General features: G+C 55.1%; 1 protein-coding gene across 1 annotated transcript in view; it reads left to right on the forward strand.

The window, feature by feature from the left end:
• The window catches only part of SLC25A13 (solute carrier family 25 member 13), a 69,504-nt gene that overhangs the window by 35,067 nt on the left and 16,304 nt on the right, over nt 1-18,133 (forward strand). Inside the window, exons 5-13 of the mRNA XM_069094480.1 lie at nt 815-954; nt 2,133-2,279; nt 3,075-3,213; nt 3,798-3,891; nt 4,001-4,085; nt 5,420-5,501; nt 5,760-5,918; nt 14,254-14,306; nt 14,412-14,492. Of these exons, the coding sequence (XP_068950581.1) occupies nt 815-954; nt 2,133-2,279; nt 3,075-3,213; nt 3,798-3,891; nt 4,001-4,085; nt 5,420-5,501; nt 5,760-5,918; nt 14,254-14,306; nt 14,412-14,492 (980 nt within the window). The remainder of the gene's footprint in view (nt 1-814; nt 955-2,132; nt 2,280-3,074; nt 3,214-3,797; nt 3,892-4,000; nt 4,086-5,419; nt 5,502-5,759; nt 5,919-14,253; nt 14,307-14,411; nt 14,493-18,133) is intronic.

The following is an 18,133-nucleotide window of genomic DNA, read 5'->3' on the forward strand; positions in this document are numbered from 1 at the left end:
TGTGTAGTTGCCCCGCATTGAGACTCTGGGATTTTCTTGGACACTCTGGTCTTTCCTTTGCCCTTGTCCCCTGATCCGTGCACACCCTCCACCCCCCCACCCAAGTCCCATCAGTCCCCTTCACAGCAGCACACTCCTCCCTGGCCTCCTGTTCACTCACGGGGCCGTGTGCAGGTCTACATGTTTAGCATTCTGGAATACCCTAATGGCTTCTACTGAGATCTCTCCTTAGGCAGAAAAATAACTTACTGCAGTAAGAATCTTTCCCAGAAGTGGGGGGGGGGGGTTGGCTTAAGAGAAGGCTAAGACCTAGTGAAGAGGTTTTTTAAGGGTGAGGAGGCTTGGGTGAGCTTAATGGCTCCTTATTGTGAAGAGAGTGGTAGGCGCAGCTCAGAGGAAGATAAAAGCCTCTGTTGTCCTCCTTATCCCTTCCGAGTTTGAAGAGAGGGTTTATGTTCAGGTTTATTCAGATAGTAGAAACTTAATAAATGCTGGTTGATTGACTTATTTTGAAATTTACTCCTATGGAAATTGCTTTTACTTGGGTGATTAGGTATCGTTTCATAATAAATGTTGCCCTATTTGATTTTAGGTTTTTTTTTTCCTAGAACCTTTTTTGGTTTTGAATGTTTTCCTTTTTTCTATAAAGGGCTCAATAGTTTATTCTAATACCAAGTGGGAATTTATAAGCTTTTTTGTACAGTGAAAAAATTCTTGTTCTTATAAAATCATAAAATAACATAGACCTGAGAACTCTATGAATTGGTCATGTTTAATTTAGCTCTTTCCATCTCTCTTTGCCTTTCTTTTCCAGAGGATGTAAAGCAAGTTTTTGAACGGACCGCCATTCACCAACACATTCCGTTTAACTGGAATTCAGAATTTGTGCAGCTGCATTTTGGGAAAGACCGAAAAAGACGTCTGTCTTATGCAGAGTTCACTCAGTTCTTACTGGTGAGTGGCTCCCTGGCCTGGCCAGGGCTCTCCTCACCTCTGCTGCTAAATGGGCCTGTCCCTTGACCCAGAACACTGTCTCTGCAGAGGAGAGAGGGTCTCCCTCTAGCCCCAGCCTGCCCCTGAGGAGGCAGCTTTGGCAGGACGCCCTCCAACCCCTATTATTCCCTCAGGTGTAGAATGTGCCACCATCTTCTGCCTAGCGGCCCCAGAGAAGAATTAAGGCCATGAATGCTCTGACTTCTTGCCTGTAGCTTCTCTGTGACTTGCCTGATGCCTGTGTCTGAGTCTGACGGTGCTAACACCTCGCCCTTTCTTTGGGGCAGCTGGGCAGTGAGGGAAGAGAAGATGGGAAGGGGACGGAAGGCTGAGCAGAGCACTTGATATTTTCTCCTGGAGGCCCTAGGGAACTAGGAGGTTCTGGAGTGGGCAGTGAGGTTTTCCCTGAAGAAAGAAAGACTGGATGTGGAATGTTGTAGAATGGAAGTTCCCTCCCTAAGGGGATGTTGCGCTGAATAATGGTGGCCAGCCATTGTTCACTTGCTCCCAGCCGGAATCTGATGCCCATAGAGTTTGTTCCTGTATGTCTGCGTAGGCTGTTTCCTCTGACCGATGGCAGGGGGCGGCTTTATCTCCCTTTGTATTGGCTCAGTGCCAGGCACATGGCAGGTGCTGAGCCACGTTCATTGACTGACTGCCTGACTTCTCGTTTTCCCTCCCACTGTAGAGGTCCTGGCTGCTCTTTTCTGCCTTCACCTGTCTGTGGATGTCTTCCTGTGCTTTTCATCTGTGTTGTTTCTAACAGCCTTGCATCCAGTCCTCAATGTCAGAAGTGTAGACAGACAGACAGAATTCTCCGAACCTTCAAAAACACCTACTGTGTGCCAGGCAGTGTCAGACGCATAGACAGAATCCTGAGCCTTGATAAATGCCTTCTGTGTGCCAGGGTTACCAGGACGTTGTATGTTTGGCATCCAGCCATTTGCCCTTTTATCCAGGAAGTCGTTGAGTCGGGTGCTGAGCAGGGCCCTGGGCATACAAAAGCAAGCCTCCTCCTTGCTTCTCTCTGAGAGCTGCAGCTTAGGCTTCTGTGCTTGGCAAGTTGTGGGAGGGCGGAGCTGCCAGGCAGGTGGCAGGGGCCTGCCATGTAAGACCTTCCACTCCTCCCTCTTTTTCAGGAAATACAGTTGGAGCATGCCAAGCAGGCCTTTATGCAGCGGGATACTGCGCACACGGGGCGGGTCACCGCCATGGACTTCCGGGACATCATGGTCACGATCCGCCCCCACGTCTTGACGCCTTTTGTGGAGGAATGCCTGGTTTCGGTTAGTGAGGGCCTCCTGGGGCATGATTGCTGTCCCGCCTTGCTAGAGGCTCTTTTCAGTGGCAGAATCATCAGTGTCCTTAGGCACAGAGGTCTGGTTTGGCAGCTTGGACGCCACCTCCCTCCATCTCCATTGGAAGTAGGATGAAAAATGACCCCCAGCCCAGCCGCTGCCCCAGAGCTTTTTAGTCCAGAGGAGGGGAAGCTGGCAAGACACTCCCAGTGCCCACGCCAGCTTTGGATGTCAGCCCAAATCCCCTGCGTCTCTGCAGAGGACAGAGCAGGGAGACTCTCTGACCCGTACTGGATGGTTCGTCCTCCAGGAAGGTCGCCCTTCCAGGCCACTGGCTAATGCAGTCCGGCCGTCTGTCAGATCAATACTGATGTGACCCCATTAAGACAGACTTTCCTAAGGAAAGAGAGACTGACTATGGAATGTTCCAAAATGGAAATTCCCTCCCTAAGGGGATGTTTTATGCGTCTCCCTTGTCTTTCATTAAAAACCCTGGTTCTCTATAAATTCTTAGCCCCACTCCAAGCCCAGCTACCCGCGCCCACATCTATTATGCTTCCTGCTTCCCACAGAGCATGCACCGTGGCCTTCAGGAAAGCACGTGGCTAGAGGCTGGTCGCGCGTGTGTGCACGCGCGGGTGCACTCCTTGTTCTGTAGAAGACTTTGGCAGTTGCTCATTGGGTTGAGTTAGCGCGCATGGCAGGGCCCACCATGTTTATGATCTCCAGGGACACACTTGGAAGCCTCGAACCCACCTTGAACTCTTTCTTTGTCCCTTCAAGGCTGCGGGAGGCACCACAGCCCACCAAGTCAGCTTCTCCTACTTCAATGGATTTAATTCTCTCCTTAACAACATGGAGATCATTCGGAAGATCTACCGCACACTGGCGGGCAGCAGGAAGGATGTCGAGGTCACCAAGGGTGAGCGGTGGCATGGCTGGGGGTGCTTGGCGGGGGGGGGGGGGGGGCTGGGCGAGAGGCCCGCATCACCCAGGCAGTCCTGGAGAGGGGGCCTGCCGTCCCCGTCACCCAGGCAGTCCTGGAGTGGGGGGGGCCTGCCGTCCCCATCACCCAGGCAGTCCTGGAGGAGGGGGTCTGGATGAGAGGCCTGCATCACCCAGGTTGTCCTGGAGGGAGGGGCTGCCCTCCCGCTGTCGAGCTCCCTCCCCCCTGCCCTGGTTTGATGATTTGAAGCTGCTGGGCACCCCTTTTATGAGGGATTCCCCAGGGACAGGTGGCACCAGGCTTTACGTTGTGGGAGCTCCTGCCCCTCCCTGGCCCTACACGCTTTCCAGTCCGCGTTGCAGCCTTTTCTTTCCCTGGCGCCTTCCTCTCCCCCAGGATCGCTCCCCTTCCCAGAAAACCATCATTTAGTATAAATAGCATTTTTAAAGGCATATTAAGAGGGGGAAAAGAAGAGGAAGAGTGGGGAACATGAAGGAAAGCTGTGCGCATGTCAGAGCCCCCTTCCCTGGACTCTCCCCCCACAACTTGCTTTGCCTTAGAGGAGTTTGCCCTGGCGGCTCAGAAGTTTGGGCAGATCACCCCCATGGAGGTGGACATCCTGTTTCAGCTGGCTGACCTCTACGAGCCACGCGGGTACGCTGTTCTGGGGCCCGTCTATGGGGAGGGAGGGGTCCCTGTGGGGGAGCAGCTTGTGAGGAGCCTCTGGGCCCCCCTGAATTTCAGTAGCCACTCTTCTCTGCAGACGGATGACGCTGGCTGACATTGAGAGGATCACGCCCCTGGTCGGGGAGCGGCTGCAGTGCAGGCTGACTGAACACCAGCGGCAGGTTTGTGCTCTGCTGACAACCTTGGGGCATGCCTGGCCTGTGCCCTCCCTCCTCCCGGGTCTGTCTGCCTGGCCTGACGCTCAGGCCCAGCACGGATCTCTCTCCCTAAGCTTAGTCTGCAGGCCCAGCGTTAAGCCTGGGGCCCCCCTCGCTCTCTCTCGAGCTGCCTTTTTGTAACCCCAGGTCCTTCCAGGTACTAGCACTCAGGAAGGAAAGGCTTCCCCCAGTGGGTGTGTCACATTCAGGGGGTGTCTTAAAAATAAGTGGACTCCTCATGTCACTGAGCGTAACCTCCCATAAAGCGAGCCAGGCCGTGGGTCTGCACAGAGATGCCAGTGTGACCACAGCAGGCTGGGCGGGCCCCAGGCCTTCTGCTCTCCGGCCTTGCCCACCCTGGGACAGTGGCTATGTGCGCAGGATGGGAGGCTAAGGGTCCCACTAAATTCAGCACCCTGGGGGCCAGCTGGCCCCCCTCCAGAGAGGAAGCCCAAACCTTCCTGGGATCCTCCATGCTGAGACCCAGTGTGGGGCCTGGAGGAGGGCAGAGGGCAGGAGGCACCCCCTTCTCCACTGCCAGCTGCTGCAAACCCCAAGCCCCTTTGGCTGTTTCCCAGCCCCCGGCCTTGGTCCAGGCCAGATGACTACAGGAAACAGGTTGTGGCCCGCCCGCAGGCAGAGAGAGCCAGAATGTGCGTGAGGACTGAGGGGTCTCAGATCAGAGCAGCACAACGGCCCTGCTCACGCCTGTGGATTCCTCACTAGGAGGAAACCAGCGTTCATTAGGGCCCTCCGGTGGTCCAGGAAGTGCTCAGAAGTGGGCTCCAAGATGATCCCTGCAAGACAGCCTCTGTTAGCGCCTGAGGAGACTGGGGCCGCAGAGGGGCAGTGACTTGCCCAGCATTCCACAACTCCCAGGAGTTGAGGCTGGATTTGAACTTGGGGCTTCCTGACTAGAGGCCCAGGGTTCTAGACACCCACACCCACTAGGTATTTGTGACCCTTTGGCCTCCGCTTTTTACAGTCACCTAAAATCCGATTTTTTCTGAAAACCACATATGTCCCTGAGCTAAAAGTTTAGTCCATGTCCCCAGCAGGGCCAGCAGCCACAGGGTGGGGGAGGCTGAGCTCAGCCCTGGGCCAGCTCTGCTGGCTTTAGGCCCCGGTCAGACCTTCCCAGCCATGGATTAGGAGTTTTATGAAAATGAAGCCACTAGGCCTGGGGTGAGGAGGCGTGGCACGGGGTGGGGTGAAGTGGCTCACGTTTTCATTGGCTCTCTCCTCTTTTCTCGCCCACTACCCTTGCTCTCTGACGCACTGCATCACCATCTCTCCAGAGAGTTTCCAGAGACCCTCGCCCTTTTCTCATCCACGTGGCAGAGTCTGCTTACAGGTTTGCCCTGGGCTCCGTTGCCGGAGGTCAGTCCTCAATGAGTGTTTGCACTCTCCTTCCTCTCTTCCCTTCCCTTTGCCCCTCAAGTGCCAGGAGGCTGAGCCAGGTGAGAAATAAGGCCCTGCCCAGCGTGCCCCCCCCCCATGATGCCAGCTGCCTATGACCCCAGAGGTCTGTCCAGGACAGAGGCCAGGGACCGTCAGGCTTCTCTTCTTCCCCTTCCTTCCCCAACCCCTCACCCCATTCCTTCTTCTTGGCCCCCCCTTATCTCTGCTCCATTGCAGCTGTGGGGGCCACTGCTGTCTACCCAATCGATTTGGTGAAGACCCGAATGCAGAACCAGCGGTCCACGGGGTCTTTGGTGGGAGAGCTGATGTACAAGAACAGCTTCGATTGTTTTAAGAAGGTGCTGCGCTACGAAGGCTTCTTTGGACTGTACAGAGGTCAGTGGCCATGTCTTGGGGTCCTGGGCAGCAGAGCGTGTGTGCATCCAGACTAGAGACTCCGGGCCCCAGCCTGCCCTCTGGGCCTCCTGGTCTACCGTGCTTGCAGGCCCTGGTGGCTATTCCCCAAGCTCTGAGGCCACGTTTGAATGGCCCCCTCCCTACCTCATCAGGAGCCCGCAGCTTGTATCCCTCCTGTCTGCATGTATCCCTGCATGCCAAGTGCTCGATGTCTCCCCCGCCAGGCGTCCAGCCGTGGGAAGAAGGGGTGCCTCCCAGGTGATAGAACCATAGGCAAGCAGAGAGTGCTCAGAAGGTGTTCTTGGAGCCAGCTCCGCCTTGGATGCCCTGTAGGACCTTGGATATGTCACTTACCTGCCTTCGGCCTCTATGGCCGCCTCCATCTAGAGGCTGGCAGAGAGTTTTATGTAGCATCCCACTGTGATTCTAGCCCCAGAGGGGAGTAAGGTGCTTTTAGGATCCCCATTTGTGGATGAGTGACATGCCCAGGGACAGCTTCTGAGAAGGTCCAGGTTTGGGGTACAAGAATCAGCCCCAGAAGGGTCTTCCCTCCTTGGCCCCTCAGTGGTGGACATGGGGTGGTTAGAAGGCCCGGCCTGGAGCTCTAGGGGCTCTCTCTGCTGCCCTGAGGGACTCAGTTCTTCTGTCCCCTCCCGGCTCAGTCACAGCTGAGTCGGGGCTGGAGGGGGATGCACTCTCCCTGGGGCCCCAGCACAGAGGTGCGCCCTCCCTGACAGCAGCCTAGGACCTGCCTGGGCAGGCCCCGCCTAGCAAGCACTTATTAAGTACCGTTTGCCAGGCACTGGGCTGAGTTCCGGGGGCACAGACAGAGGCGAGGCTGGCGCTGCCGTCAGGGTGCTCCCAGGCTAATGGAGGAGACGGCGTTCCAGCAGTCTCACAAACCAGACTTTTGTGGGGTCCATTAGCAGTGACAGAGGAAAGGTGTTAGGATTAAAGAAGGGCTTCCTATAGAAGGTGGGGGTTTAGGTGGGACTGAGCAGACATCGGCGAGGTCAGGAGTCTTAGAAAGGAGGGAGAGCATCCCATGCGTGGAGGACACTGGAGAAAATGCCAGGAGCCAGGAGATGGAACAGTCAGGAGGCACGGGGTGGGCACTGAGGTAGGGGCAGGGGGATCTAGGGCGTGGACGACGTGAATGGGAGTGGTGGGCACCAAGGAGCCCCTGGAGTTCATGTGGTGTGGGCAGGGTGACATGGTCTCTTTGGTAGCTGAAGGGAGGACGGATGGGGAAAGGCTGGAGGCAGACAGACTCCCCCAGCAGCTATTGCTGTGGTCAAGTGTGGGGGAATGAGGGCCTGCACCAGGGTGGGGTCAGCGTCAGAGTCAAGACAGGGGCCCATTGGAGAGAGATATCGGGAACAGAAACCCACAAAAGACACGTCGAAGAGGAAATGAGAGACACGTCAGAGGGGAGACCTGCAAGAGACATCTGGAAGGGGAAATGAGAGATGTCTGGAAGGGGAGACCCACTAGAGACGTCTGGAAGGGGAGCAAGAGATGCTGGAAGGGGAAATGAGAGACGTCTGGAAGGGGAGACCCACGAGAGACGTCTGGAAGGGGAGACCGACAGACATGTTCCGTAAGCATGGGACTTGGCAACACATTGGATTTGGCCAATGGGCGAGTGAGGAGTCCCAGGTGATGGGGGGATTGTGTTGTTCTCAGCAGTAATAGTTAGGAAGGGAAAGGGAAAGGCGTAGAGAGAATGAGTTCAGCTTTGACATGTCGAGCTTAAAATGTCTCCAAGCCTCAGTGTCTCCATCAGGAGCGGGTTGGTTTGCACACACTCCCCAGCAGGGTTGGCATCATCGTGGTGACCTGGTCCCGTGTCTGTCTCTGCGCAGCAGGCCTGGGGCGTCCTCCTACATTCCCCTCGCCTCGTCTCAGCGTGACTCTCGTGCATCTCCTGTCCTGAGCTGGCCTCTCCTTGGCCCTTCTGTCTGAGGCCTCTGAGTTTGAGCGGACCCTCAGGGAGACCCTGGCCAAGCACTGTGCCCACAAGTCCCTGCCCAAGATCTCATCCAGAAGACCCAGGTGACCTCGGAAGTGAAGCTGTCCGTGCTTTGGGCTCAGCTTCTCAAACTTGCAGCTGGACGGCATCATCCGGGAACTAGACTGAGTGCAGCAGTTTGGGCTGCTGGCCCCCCACAGGGCCCTGCTTGGGCTGGCCTCTCCTGCCCCCTGCTGTCCCAGGGCTCCCACCTGGAAAGGCCAGCTTCTCTCTTTGTGGAGCTGTTTCCCTCGAAACAAGGCGACCCTTCATGGGATAGCCCCTCCCCCCAGGTCTTTTGATCTCTCCTCTTCGGTGCCCCCTCCTTATCTTCTGGAAGGTCACTGACCCTAGGTGATTGATGCTGGTGCCTCTCTGGGCGGGGTCAGAGTCCCCGGCTGGGAGCTGGGCAGTGCCCGCTTGTGTTTGCCTCATCCTTGGCACCGAGTTCTTGACCTCTCCCAGTTTGGGGCCCAGCTCACAGCATTGGCACCTGCCTCCTCTGCCGCTGGCTTCTTGCCCTCTTCAGGTCAGTCAGTCAACGTCATTTAAGCGCTTCTTTTTGTACTGGGATGTTCTCCAGGGGCTCCCATTCTAATGAAAACACCCAGGACCATGGCGAGGAGAAAGGGAGTGGAGATGCTTGGCCACCATCCCTGTATCTCTCTCTGCCCTGCTCTTTGGAGGCTGCAGACTGCCCAGCTGACCACCAGCTCTCCCAAGGGCCTGGGGCTCTGTGTCCCTCCAGCAGGGCCTCAAGTTGGAGAAGCTTCCTGCCAGGGAATTCTGTTCCAAAGGGGAAGGAGGCTTCCATCGTTAGAGGCTTGTCATGATTTCCAGAATGGCATTTTGTCAGCTAGACCCTTATTTACCGCCACTGAGGGCAGCTCCAAGAACCCCAGCATCACAAGTGCCATCGCGATGCCTGTCGGGGGCTGCTGTCCCCTCCCCTGGGGGCAGGGTGCCGGTGGGCTGCCGTGGCTCTCCTTCCTTGGGGGGTACATCTCCCCAGACAGTTTGACAGAAGCTCCCCTGTCCTACAGATGGAGGGAGCCCTGAGGAAAGGACCACATTGGTCTAACCAATCTCTTGAAGATGTTCATTTCTCAGTGAGTTGGGCTTTGGTCCCTAAAAGGAGACTGTGCACGGGAGCACGCAGCTCCCCGCGTTCCAAAACAGAAATGACTTTGGCATCGATTCCTGCTGTGCCCCAGCATTCTGAGGATGCATTTTTTTGTTACTTCTTTTTTCCTTGATTCCTTCCATCCTGTGAGAGGCTTGGCCAGCCCTGGCCCCATCCCGAGGGTTCCTGTGCTGCCCTCCCTCCTGGCCCGTGTGGACAGGCCTGAGTCACTAGATACAACCTTTTATCTTCAGAAAGCTCTCCAGGCTTTCAAGATAATTGGCCAAGATAAAGAGAGGAGCGGAAAGGGTTTCCTTTCTCTCGGGGGTCTGTGGCCTGGGCCTGGCCCTAGCAGCCCTGTTCCTCTGACAGGCGGGCACTGACTCCCTTGGAGAGCCAGCATCTGAATCACGTTAGGAAGTGAAGGCCTGAGGCTGCCTCCGAGGCTGCTGGAAGGGGACCCCTGGAAGGAGGCGACTGCCCAGCCACATCGGCATAGCAACTCCCCTGACCCTCCTGGGGTTCCAGGCAGCAGAGGGGCATGGGGCACAGGCCCATGGAGAGCGTGCTTGTAGGAGAGAAGACGCTGCTTGTGGGAGGATGGACAGCTATGGTTGTGCACTTGGGGCCTGGGATGGGAATCTGGATGAAAGTCACATCTTCGTAGTGGTTGGCAGGGGCAGTGCAGTGACCACCTCCATGGCGGGGGGCTCCCACGCTCCCTGGCAGCTAGCTCAGGTGGTCTTGGGAAGACCTCTGAGCCCTGGGGGCCCAGGTTAGCCCTCAGCATGCCCACAACTCCAGGGCATGTCTTCTAGTCCAGGTCTGAAGCCGTGGCAGTGCCTCAGAAGGATGTGGAACATCCATAAAGCGACCTCCTTCTTTCCTTCTGGCCCAGAGTAGGGGAAGGAGGCTTCCTGTCCGTGTGCTTGCGCTTCCAGGCTGGATGACTTTCGTTTCCTACACCTCCCTGGGCTTTTCCTCCTCTGAGGGGGCCGCTCCAGACGCCAGAATCTCTAGTTCTCTGCAGGCCCCTGGATCCCTCGTCCATCTTCTGCATTCTGGTCCCCCTCCCTCGATTTTTCCCAGGCAGATCAGCTGGAATGTGGCCAGAGCAGAGCCCAGCATCCCCTAGCCATCCCCCCTTCACCTGCCCGTCTCCCTTCGGCGACTGAGGCTCTACAGCCTGACTCTTCCATCGCCCTTGTCTCAGACACCCACACTTTGCCTGAGCTGCGCCCCGCCCATGGAGCGCTCCTGGTTCCTTCAGGGCTTTGTTCAGCTCCTCAGGGCCACACGAGACCTTTCTTCTTGCTGTCTTCTCCAGACATCTTTGTTCCTCCTCCCATTCCCTCCAGCCTGCCAGCCCCCAGAAGTGATCTCTGAGAGGGCCGGGAATGTGTCACATCTAGTTTTGGTGGGGACCCGTAGCGGGCTGGGCCTGAGGACACCGGACAGGCCCAGTCTGCCCGTGGCCCTTCATGTATTCACCAAGCACATTCACAGCAGTGGTTTGGCCTGCCGTGAAAGTAGGGCCTAGTGTCTTACCCACCGTTGGTGCCCTTTGACCCAGAGATTCCATTATTGGGTCTGAGGTAGGTTCCAGGAGAACCATTAGTAAAAAAAGAAAGGCCCCACGTACACCAGAATAGTTACAGCATCAGTTACAGATGGCTGACCCACAGAAAAGTCATGGAAAGCTCCTGTGCCCTAAGAACAAGGTAGGTGATGAAGGCTCCACAGGGACTGGTGCCGAGCTAATAAAACAGTATGGAAATAGAATGTAAGTATTGCAGACAGCTAGAAGGTCACCAAGGAAGAATGCCCCAATGAAGGAAAAAGATGCTCCTGGCCCGCCTCTGTGCCAAGGGCGGTGGGAGGCCCGTGGCTGTGCCGATTTTTAATTAAGTCCTGTTTGTTATATAGAATACAGGATTGCTCTCCCGAGAAGTGCAGGGGAGGAAGACCAGGGGAAGCTGTGGTGACGTCAGAAACAAGACAGTCAAAGCTCGTTATTTTTAAAAAGTTGGATTTTCCCTCTCCCTTTAGTTGTGCAAGATCCTATTTTCCATTCACATCCATGTATCTATGTATAATCGAGTGTGAGTCTGTGTGTGTGTGTGTGTGTGTGTGTGTGTGTCCGTCCTTTTTTGCCCAAAGTGTGTACCTGTTGGGAGCTTATAGCCCAAGTATGTGCTGTAAGATTTTCATCAGACCCTATTTTCTGCCAGACTGCTCCAGTTTTCCCCAGAGCGTCCGTCCAGTTGAAAGTCCACTCAGTTCCATGGGCACTGGCCTACTCACCAAATAGGTGATTCCAGGGTCTTGGTGACCTGACTCTCCACTCATCAGCTTTTGGCATTTTTTTGCTTGTTTTTTTAACCTCTCTGGTGGTGGATGCACAGAGGCAGGGTTAGCAGCCTTCTTCCCCCCTGCCCCATAATAGATATATTGTGAAAGAATGATTATATTTCCCTCCATCCTATCCTGCCCCCCCCCACTTATTCTGTTTTCTATTTTGACCCTGTCCCTTTTCAAAACATGTGCTTCTAACTACTCTCCCCCCCCCATCTGCTCCCGCTTGTATCATTCCCCCTCTTGTCCCCTTTCCCCCTACTTTCCTGTAGGGTAAGATACTCAATTTATTGTGTATGTCATTCCCTCCCTAAGCCAAATTCAGTGAGAGTAAGGTTGACCCATTCCCTTTTGCCTTCCTGCTCTTCCCCTCCATTGTAACCATTTTCCTTTTGCCTCTTCTGTATGAGATAGTTTACCCCATTCTGTCTCTCCCCATCTTCTCTCATTGTATTCCTCTCTCACCTCTCAATTTCACCTTTCAAGTATCATCCCTTCCTATTCAATTGCTCCTGTGCCCTCTGTCTATGTATAGCTGTACACATATATATGTATTCATATGCCCATATACCCTCCTAGATAGACATATGTATGTATGTATACATATATATATACACATTTACATTCCCTTCAACTATTCTCATACTGAGAAAAGTGTCATAAGTTACAATGATCATTTTTCCATGTAGGAATGTAAGTAGTTCAACTTTGTTAAGTTCCTTATGATTTCTTTTCCCTGTTTACCTTCTCTTGCTTCTTGTATTTAAAAGTCAGATTTTCTATTCAACTCTGGTTTTTTCATCAAGAATGCTTGAAAGTTCTCTATTCCACTGAATGACCATGTTTTCCCCTGAAACATGATACTCAGTTTTTCTGGGTAGGTGATTCTTGGTTTTAGTCCCAGCTCCTTTGACCTCCAGAACATTATATTCCAAGCCCTTCGATCCCTCAGTGTAGAAGCTGCCAGATCCTATGTTATTCTGATTGTGTTTCCACAGTATTCAAATTGTTTCTTCCTGGCTGCTTGTAATATTTTCTCCTTGATCTGGGAACTCCAGAACCTGGCTATAATATTCCTAGGAGTTTTCTTTTGGGGATCTCTTTCAAGAGGTGATCACTGGATTCTTTCAACCTCTATTTTTTCCCTCTGGTTCTAAAACAGCAGGGCAATTTTCCTTGAGAATTTCTTGGAGGATGATTTCTAGGTTCTTTCTTTGGCTTTCATGTAGTCCAATAATTTTAAATTATCTCTCCTGGATCTGTTTTCCAGGTCAGTGGTTTTTCCACTGAGATATTTCACATTGCCTTCTATTCTTTCATTTGTTTGGATCTGTTTAATAGTATCTTGATTTCTTATAAAGTCACCAGCTTCCATTTGTTCCAGTCTAATTCTGAAGGAATGATTCTTCAGTGAGCTTTTGAGATTCTTTTTCCGTCTGGCAAATTTGGCTTTTTAAGGCATTTTCCTCTCTTCCCAATTTTTCCTCCACTTCTCTTATTTGGTTTTCAGAATCCTTCTTAATTAAGCTCCTCGGTGGCCTGTAATCAGTTCATATTTTTCTTGGAAGCTTTTGGTGCAGGAGTTCTGACTTTGTTGTCTTCTTCCTGTTCCATGCTTTCATCCTTTTTGTGCCCCCCAAAAAAGAATCTAAGGTTTGATTGCTGTGCTTCCTTTGCTTGCTCATGTTGCCACTCAGTTACTTGACTTTTGACCTTTTTGCCACAGTAGAATTCTGCTACCAGAGGGGGAGCTTTGTCCCAAATCGCTGGGGTTTTCTCAGCTCCTGAAGGTATTAGTTGGGTGCCCTCTGGCAACTGGTCATGCACCCCAGGACTTCCACCCAGGACAGGGATCCAGATCCAAGCAGGTTAGAGCAAGAGCAATCACCATTCAGACTGGTTACCTGGTCCCTCTACAATCTGCAGCCCAGGAGCTGAAGCTGCCACGCAGAGCAGCCGCTGTGCCCCCACGGCTTCCCACCCTGGGGGCAGGGGCTGGACCCTACTCCCAGACCCCCCATTGCCAGCAGAGTTCCACAGTGATCTTTGTCTTTGGCATTTATGGGTTGATAATGCTGCTGCTGATTTACTCTCCTGAAGTCTGCCGCCCTGGGGCCAGAACCATGTGGCTTGCTGGGACTGGGCTAGACTCCCAGCCCCCTGCGATGGACCCTTCCTGCCGGGCTGCCTTCACTGGGATATTTGTTTCTCTATCTCTTTGTGGGTCTGTGGCTCTAATGTTTATTTAGAGTCATTTTTATAGGCCCTTGAGGTGCTTATGGGGGGAGCTCATGGAGTTTCCTGCTTCTACTCCGCCATCTTGGCTCTGCCCCCAGTGGCCTTCTTTTTTGTTAGAGACAGCACAAGGGTGAGAAATTCTCAGTTGGTTCATTATATCTTGTTGGACAAGAATGGTAGAACTGCAGGGTGCCCCCTCGTTTCCTAAATGTGGAAACTGAGGCCTCGATTGCCTCAGGGACTAGCCCACACAGTTGGCAGGTAGCAGACCAGGATTCGAACCCAGGCCTTTGTCCCCAAGGCTGTGGTCCGGTGGATTCCTTTGCCTCTCATTTCCAGTCTTTTAGCTCCAGCGTGAGCCCTCTGATAGCAGCAGGGCAGTCTGTGGGGTGAGGGGCCGTGGCTGCGTGCCCGCAGTGCTGGGCTCAGCTCCTTTTATGTCACCCTGTCTGCCCATGGGTGCTTACCCCAAGTGTGAGGTGGCTCCTAGGTGGGAGGGCAGTGAGTGGCTGGAGCCACGCCTGCCTCCCACGCTGGGTCTGGGGCACGCTTCCTTTCTGACTGTGCCCATGCTCTTTGGCCCACAGGTCTGGTGCCACAGTTGTTGGGGGTTGCCCCAGAGAAGGCCATCAAACTCACGGTGAGTGTTTGGGGCACTGGTGGGGCCCTCTCTGCACTTTGGCGTGTGTTCACTGGGCCACGGCTGGGGCGTGCTGCTCACGCTCTCTGCTGTCTTGTCTTCCAGGTCAATGATTTTGTCCGCGACAAGTTTGAAAGCAGAGACGGCTCGGTCCCCCTGGCAGCAGAAATCCTCGCTGGTGGCTGTGTGAGTACTCGCGGGCTCTGGCGGATCCTCCTTCCCCTTGTACTTAGGCGACTCAGGCGTTGTATTTAACCGCAGGCCGGCCGTAGGACAGCGCCAGCCACTCCTGCCGGAGACCGGTAAACACCCTGGCCTTGTTGCCCGCTGCGTCCATCCCGTGTGTGCACTGTCTGCTTGGCCCCCTCGGACCTGGGGGTCATTCTGCATGTGCTCTCACTCTGGTCCTCCTCTGCCTCCCCTTTGATCCCTGGGCAGGGTGGCTGGCGTGTCCTGGCTCACTGCATGGTGCGTCCTTGGCCCCGTCCGCCTTGTTGTCATTGGCCAGCTATGCCGAGAGATGAGGGGCAGCGGTGCAGCCCCGGGGACGTGGTCAGCGCAGGTGTGGAGGGGACGCTGCCGCTTGCCTGCTTCCCTTAAGTCACCAGTCATTGCAGTGAGGCAGGAACATGGCAGGTATCTCTCCTGAGAGGGCCCGGGCTGGCCCCTGCTGGACTGCTCACAGTGTTAGGTCACTGACCTGGCACACTTCCCCGGAGACCTCTGGGGAAAGAGGTCACCTTTGGTATGCTGCAAGGACTGGTGAGTGGTAGGGAGCTCCCTGCCCCCAGGGGCGCAGGCTCTGGGGACCTCAGCAGAGGCCACCCCCCGAAGCAGGGCCGCCCTCCTCAAGGCTGTACGAATCCAAGAGGAGGTTCACTTGGTCTCTACTAGAAAACTAGTTCGGAGGATCTGGGCCAGGTTAGGGCCACAGATGTGCCAAGAGTGATTCCCCTCTGTGCAGGCCTCCATTGTTTGTTTGCAGTGGCCCCTGCCGGGGCGCGGCCCGGGCCTGTCCCACCGTGTCCTCATTTCCCAGGTCTGTTCGCAGCCTGTGTCCTGGGGGGAGAGCTATGTTGTGGCGTCCCTCCCAGCGCGTAGGGTCCCCCAGCCTCGGAAGTAAGCTGCCCATCGCCATAGGAGTCGAGCCCAGTTCTTGTGAGGCCTCATTCTGTATCAGAGCTGCTTTGCACTGCTCCTGGGAGCTGGCCCCCACCTCTGACCAGCTCCAGGCCATGCCTCTTCTGACAGACTGTCACAGCGACACCCATCTCATGGGGGAAAGTCAAGGAGCCAAGCAGAAGGACGTGGTCTGTGCAAGGGCCCCCACTGTGTGCCAAGCACTTCACAGGACCCTGGGAAGGAGGTGCAGTGTTCTCATTGGACAGCAAAGCAAACTGAGGCTAAGTCATTTGCCTAGGATCCCAGAGCAAGTGAGTGTCTGGGGCGAGATTCACTCATGCTCTGTGGCCCCCCCCCCCGTGGCAGAGGATTTGGATTTTTCTCGCGATCCGGATGCCAGGACAGCCTTTTGTGGCTGCAGCTGTCCTTTCCTGGCTGTCAGACCCGAGCCCACGTCATGGTGCTTCAGATGGCTGTCTTCCGCAGAAGGCCTCAAGCCTTCCTTGGGCTCCTCGTCTCCCAGTCGAGATCGCCATGCTGGCATGGGAAGAGAAACCCAGACACAGGCCGGGTTGGCATGGTGGCCGGCTCGGGACCTATCCTTGGCTCATCCGGACTTTTTCTCCATTTGTCAGGGGACCGTCCACGTTGGAAAACCAGATGCCCTTCCTTGTGTTTCCTCCAAACAGCCCGTCCTTGGACTGTGAAACATCTTGAGATTTGGGGGATCAGAACAAACTGGGGAGAAAGTTGGTGCATTGTCCCGCAGGCCTTGGGGGAGCCCCCCACCCCACTCCAGCTCACGTAAACAGGGAGCTGTCTCCTTAGGCCAGCCTCACTGGGGTGAATTTCTGTGAGGTCTTGGCTCCTGTGCCATGCGGAATTACTGGGCTTTATCATGGGTGATGATGAGGCTTGAGGGAATTAAATTCCTCCTTGGTTGAATTTTAGGGCTGATGAGGGCTTGTTGCTTCTTAAATCTTTGTGGCTTATTGAGAACCTGACATTTGGGCTTACTGCCACTGTTGCAAATGTTTTTGCCTTGGGACCCCCTGGGCCCGACGTAGGGCTGGGCCTTTCTGTCCTAGCCCCGCTTGGGCCTGACCTAGAGGGTGCCAGAGGCCCAATAAGGAAACCTGGTGGCCCTCAAGTGAGGCCTTCTGATCATCCAGGGAGAGGGGGCCCCTCCTGTGCCATCCCCCGTGTGGCCCAGGCTTCTCCAGAATTTAGCTGGAGCTCACTGCCTGCCATCGGTGAGGGGTAGCTGCCCTCCACCTCAGAGAGGCACTCAAACCTTCAGGGACAGCTCCCCAGGTTTCCCAAACCCATCAGTACTCCTGCGGAATTCACACTCTCCTCTGACTTCCCTTCAGCCAGCATTTATTAAGTACCTCCTGTATGCCTAGCACTGTGCTAAGTCCTGAACGTGCCAAGACTGGGGGGACAGCCGGTGGACAGCACGGTCCAGACGAGCTACGCACAAGAAGTGGGCTGGAGGCAAGCCGTGGGTCATGACTTACATATGCAGAGGAGGCCACAATGCTTCCCAGGACACAGCCCTCCCTCTGCACCCATGCCAGCTGGGCATCACTCCCCATCACTGACAAGGAGATCAGAGACCTCTCATCCACACCACAGATCGTTGCCTGTCCAAGCCTGCCCATACGCACAGATTAGCAGCAGCTCTTCAGACAGCTCTGTCCTCTACGAATCCTACTGCAGTATTCTTTGGCCCTCTCACTGCAGAAGAGCCCCCTTCCTACCCAGGGGTAAGTCAGTGTGCTGAAGCAGGCATTCGATGTGGCCTATAACGGCTGGCCCTGGTCTGCTGGGGCCTGGAGATACAGCAGGAGCTTCTCAGGGGCCCTGGGGCGTGGTCTCCCCCAGGCTGTCAGCTGCAGAGACCTTGGAATCCTTGTGGACCCTAGACCGTACAGGGAGAGGCTCGGCTGGGGCCGGGGCCTGGTCGGCTTCAGAGCCAGTCTGGTGGGTGACACGGGCCTGCTGCACGATGCTCCTGGGGGCTCTGTCCTTTTTCCTTTTGTTTTTTTGAAGCAGGCTCGTGGAAGGGTAGCATTGGAGAGGACCCATTTGGTACATATGGAAACGGAGACCCACGCTGCTGGCAGTGACCAGCCAAGGGCACACCGCATCAGGGGCAGGCCCAGGCACAGACCCGTGGTCTCTGGCCTCCCTCACCCCTTTGGCAAAGGGCAGGGCCCTTCAGACCCGACACCCTCTGGGCTTCGAGTCAGCTCACGAGGGATTGATTAGCACATGGAAAGGGAGGAACTCTGCAGGCCCCCTCTTCTCATGGCTCAAATACCTGAGACATGGAGGGTCTGCAAGTCATTAAGTGACACGGAGAGGAGCAGTCAGAATAGGCGGGGGCAGCACCCAGAGCCAGAGCGTTAACACGTTTGACAGCTCTCTCGCTTAATTGCTTTGCTAATGTCAATCAAGCCAGCTCTACTTGGGTTTCTTGGCCAGACTCGTAAGAGAAGGGGCGGCAAGAGCGTGTGGACTGTCAGGGAAATGTGATTGGCGCTGGCGGCCGCGAGGCCCCGTGCTAGTGGAGGGTGCTGGTCTCCCAGTGCTGGTGCACAGCTTCCTCCCTCAGAAGATGGACTGAGGCCCTTGGGTCTTCCTCGGGTCTGACCTCCTAGCTTAGGCGATGGTCCTGACTCCAGGCCCTGGGCTTCGGG

Source organism: Petaurus breviceps, unplaced genomic scaffold (assembly GCF_028583685.1).
Source record: "Petaurus breviceps papuanus isolate PSGF00001 unplaced genomic scaffold, PetGlider_PUasm1.0 218, whole genome shotgun sequence".
NCBI lineage: Eukaryota > Metazoa > Chordata > Mammalia > Diprotodontia > Petauridae > Petaurus > Petaurus breviceps.